Source organism: Centruroides sculpturatus, unplaced genomic scaffold (assembly GCF_000671375.1).
Source record: "Centruroides sculpturatus isolate CEXI.00-Female unplaced genomic scaffold, Cexi_2.0 scaffold7, whole genome shotgun sequence".
In the NCBI taxonomy this organism is placed as follows: Eukaryota; Metazoa; Arthropoda; class Arachnida; order Scorpiones; family Buthidae; genus Centruroides; species Centruroides sculpturatus.
Window position 1 is genome coordinate 1501986 of NW_019384510.1, and position 4796 is coordinate 1506781.

Sequence of the window (4796 nt, forward strand, 5' to 3'; positions counted from 1 at the left end):
TCACTAGTTATCATTATCAATTTGTAGAGATCATGTAATCCCTTTATATTTCACTTTCAATTTTTACTGTAAAAAATTTGCACAGTTGTCCTTCATTACATACAATCTTACTTTATATGTTTTCATATATGTTTGGGACTAGCAGCATACAGCTTAAAATATTACAAGTTTCAGGAAGTAACACACTCAGTGCCAAACAAGTTGTTCTTGACTTTAATATAATTAAGAGTGAATTCAGCAAATTTTGAGTTGATTAGGATGTTCAGTTTATCTGAAAAAACATTACAAAATATTTTTATCACTTCATTCAATTTCATGTGTTTACAATGGCAAAAATTTGATATATGGAGCAAGATCTCTTGTTGACACATACATGCCTAGTAATTTTAAAACAAAATTTCCAACTACTAGAGTTGTTATTGATTCTCTAGAATGCAAAATAAGCAAACCAAAAAATTCTGTTGCACAGCAAACTACATGGTCATCATATGAAAATGTCACATTAAAAAAGCAGCTATAGGTTGTACACCAGGTGGTTTAATAAGTTTTGTTTCAGAAGCATATGATGGTTCTGTAAGCAATCAACAGGTTGTAGAAAGATCTTCACTATGTAAAATAACAAAGGCAAAAGACTAATGGCTGATAGAGATTTTAATATTGACTTGCTAATTTCTAAAGATTTAGTATTAAATACACCTACTTTTATGAGAAGAAAAGCATGAATGAACAGCACTTTGTTATCTTGAGACAGAAAAATATCTAGTAAAAGAACATATATTGAACATATTGTAGGAATGGCCCGTACATACAAGATTTTGAGGCAACACTTGCCTCCAACAGTAACCAAACTTTAATTATATTTGTGTGTTTTTTAATTAAATAATCGTGTAAATCTGTCTTTGGTGGGGTTTGGGTATTGTGACAATGTCGTAAATATCCAATCGACGATTGGTTTTAATTAGTGTATGTAATTATTAATCTGTTGTGAATATTTTGTATCTATAAGCTTTACGGCGTTATATACAATGTGTTTCCTCGATTAGGCGCAATAAAAGACTGTTTTGGTTCATCACATTATCGTTAGCCAGGAAAAAAAAGGCTGCGGCAGACGTTCTGCGCATAGAATTCAATCGTCCGATTGTGAGACGTTAAACTTCGTATACGATCCTTATTGAACTGGGACCGATTAAAACCGCGTTCTCGTTCCCGACGAGTTTGTCCTCTTTAAATTAACATTATTTTAACCAGGTTCTACTAATTACCTGGAATTACTATAATCTAAACTCCATTGAAAAATCTGGGTGTTTCTACTGGATTAAAGCAGTATACGAGGTGGTAACGACGATGAATAATAGTGCGTTATTAATTAAGAAAATTTCGGGCCACGTGCCAAATTGTTATCGGAGCCTCTCAAACATATTAATAATGTCATTTGTTTTGTTTATCACTATATCGCGGAGAAAAAGCCAATGTTTTTTGTTCAAACTGTTAACAATACGCTTAAAATTTTTATTTATTTCTAAATTTACAAATGAGGTAGCGTGATCGTAGGTAATTGCCCGATTTATCTAGATGTAAGTCCGGCTTCGATAACAGTTGATAGCGGGACAATGATTCCAAATAGTTGTATCGATTAGTCGACCGAGATAACGTCTTATCGTATCAAAGGACGACAGTGACACCATAGTTAACCGTGCCGATAATAGTTCTCGTTATCGTAAACAGCTATCACGATTTATGACCATTAAAAATAGACAAATTATTATAACGTACATAAAGTTGTTTTATTGTATCAGATTCCTTACTGGATTTTACCCATTTTACGTTATATTTTTATTTATTGCATTTTAGCCAATGCGTGTTTGTTTAATGCGAAACTTTTCTCTGGGTGAATTATTGTAGATAAATAAAAATGTATGTATTTTGTAATTGTTTTTACTTTAAAATAACGACTTCAGTCGTTAAAAGTTTATTATTATTTAATATTTAAATTCGTAATCCTTCAGTTCTTATAAGGGTCTGGGTCTGATATAATCCCGCATTTATCTCTAATAAAGGAAAATGAATTAAAATCTTGTCGGCAGATGGCAGGTGATGTAGCAAAAAGTTACGAAAAATTGTTAGAGAAGTTTCGCGAATGTATTTGTCGCGCTGACGTCACATTTTTACTGTCGCGAGAGGATTGATCGGCNCGTCACGGAATCAGCCACCGATACATGTCATCGGCGTAAGCCAAAATTTTCACTCCGACTCCCTCGAAATCAAAACCAGAAGCTTTAGAACCGTTAACTCGCCTAATAAAATTATTTAAATAAATTTAAAAAGCTACAGGCTAAGAACACAGCCCCGACGCACACTCGTATAAAAAAATTTCATATTATCTGTCGCTGCGCGTGTATAGACAGAAGAACTGTACCGCGACATAAACAATTGACAAATTGTTTATGTCGTTGGGCGCGTGAAATTTTAAATTAATAATACAGTGAAACCTCGGTTTAACGAACAAAATCTCTGGTTCGTATGTCATAAGTAAAAATGAACACTAGTAAAACAGATAAACTAATTTATCAATTTTTTAACAAGCGCTTTGGGAAAACCTATTTTATTATTTATCGGACTTTCGACTTTAAAAGACGCTTCCTCGCCCGAATTAGTCCGTTAAATCGAGGTTTTATTGCGTTTCAATCTGATAGAATTAAAATTTATCATCATCACTCGAAATAAGAGCAAATTGCAAATACAAGTCGACCCCCTATAACACTGTTGATAATTCCGTTTCATATGAATTCCATGTTGTACGAGTCACTTAGATTTTACAAATTTGTGAGCCGTTCACAGCCCGGCACACGTATTTGTAAAATCTAAGTGACTCGTACAGCATGGAATTCATATAAAACGGAATTATCAACAGTGTTATAGGGGGGTCGACTGGTATATTTCTAATACACTCGAACCTCCAATAACGGCCACGAAGATTTATTTGGGATAAGTTAAAAATTGTACCGTACGTAACCGTAGAAATGGAAAATACCGAAAGGAAGAATAAAATTTCCTTTCGTATATTTCTATATAAATGTCGTCACAGATAAAAATGACGCAATCGGCACATTGATATTTATTCGACGTTTGGCATAGGAAATAGCTTCAAAAGGGAATGCAGCGTCAAATGAATGTAATTATGAATATATATTTTTATTTATATACTGTATTTTTAATATAATAATATAGCGATAATATATTATAATATAGTACAGCTCGTGGGGTGGAAACGTTTATTGTAAATAGATCTAAACTGATTATACACACGATTTATGCTATATACACTCATAGGTATACATTTCTATTCAGACAAATATGTCCTCGTGTATTTAGAAAGGAACAGAGGATGCGAATACCCTCCGACTCTTTCCGAATGCCCCTTTAATACTTGCGTAATATAAAATATAATGTAATAATACAGTAGCTAAAAAGTTAATATGCAATATTTCATATTTAAACTATTAAATTGATATGAATAACGCAATTAAAACAGTAAAATTTGTTATTAACTGCATCGAATGTGCCAATGATAAGTGATTATCTGGATAGGGAAAGTTGAAATTTGGTACACTGGGTACGTCACGAGAATGTACACCAAGAAGGGATTTTTTGAAATTTTCCACTCGGCGAGGGAGAAGGAAAGGGTTAATCGATCGCAGCGATTCCAGAGTACAGATCAAAATATCAAATTCATCGTACCGAAAACAGGATAGCGCTATATGTTTCTTTTTGGCACTATTACTAGAGGAGTCCAAAAAATACAAAAGAAGAGAAAAGTCGACTTTAATTCTTCCGCTTTCTTTTCGACGGCAGTTAAACGTTCCTCGCCTTCCTCGTGCATATTGGTCGAAGGTCCATAATTCGTCTAATTCCGATATAAACAAAATCCCCAGGAATTTTTCGGGGGTGGTCCGTTCGGATATGTCGGGCTCCGTCCCTCACCACCCGGCAGCCCCATTGTGGGCCTGGCCGAACCCATAATGGGCTCGCAAAAGGAGGCCCTCTTAGTGCCCACAGGGCGGAAAGAGAGAGAGAGAAAAAATTCCGATATAACCATGTCAAAACGTTTTTCTAAAAACATAGCAAGATTTAGAGGAATTGACATAATGGTTTCGACGTTGAGATTTTAGCGCGGGTTCACTGGGAGACCGCCGACACTTACTGGACGTAGAAGACTTCGGGAGAAATGAGGAAAGTGGAGTTCGAGACATTAGACCGTGATTGGGTTCAATATCTCCGATTAGCAATAAAATAAAAGTGTAGAAAGCTATAACTAGAACATTTAATAACACAATAAGCTGGTATATAGTATATTTTACAATTAAATGTTCGGTAATTAAATATTTGGATAATCTTAAACGACAGAAATTCTGCTTTCTTCCTCGTTAGGTCGAGATATTTGACATAATGAGGAAGAACGAGAATTTAAATATTTGGTTGTATTATTTTGTTCAAATGGGAGATTTGAACAAAATAACACACTTAAATATTTAAATTCTCGGACCGCTTCGATGTTACCTCCTCTATAAAACTACTTTTCTTTAACAGAACCCGCATCTCCTTTCCTAAACACCACAATTTTCGATTTAAACCGAATTAACTTCCAGTGCCGCGTTAGAAACAAATATCTCCAAAACATTAATTAATTATCCTCTGTAGGTTCGTCACGGAATCAGCCACCGATACATGTCATCGGCGTAAGCCAAAATTTTCACTCCGACTCCCTCGAAATCAAAACCAGAAGCTTTAGAACCGTT

General features: G+C 34.6%; 1 protein-coding gene across 1 annotated transcript in view; it reads left to right on the forward strand.

Annotated features, from left to right (window-relative positions):
* Positions 1-3046: 3046 nt before the first annotated feature.
* Positions 3047-4796, forward strand: part of LOC111622397 — a 12382-nt gene continuing 10632 nt past the window's right edge. The window contains exon 1 of the mRNA XM_023364770.1: positions 3047-3172. Within this exon, the coding sequence (XP_023220538.1) occupies positions 3155-3172 (18 nt within the window). The 5' untranslated portion in view covers positions 3047-3154. The remainder of the gene's footprint in view (positions 3173-4796) is intronic.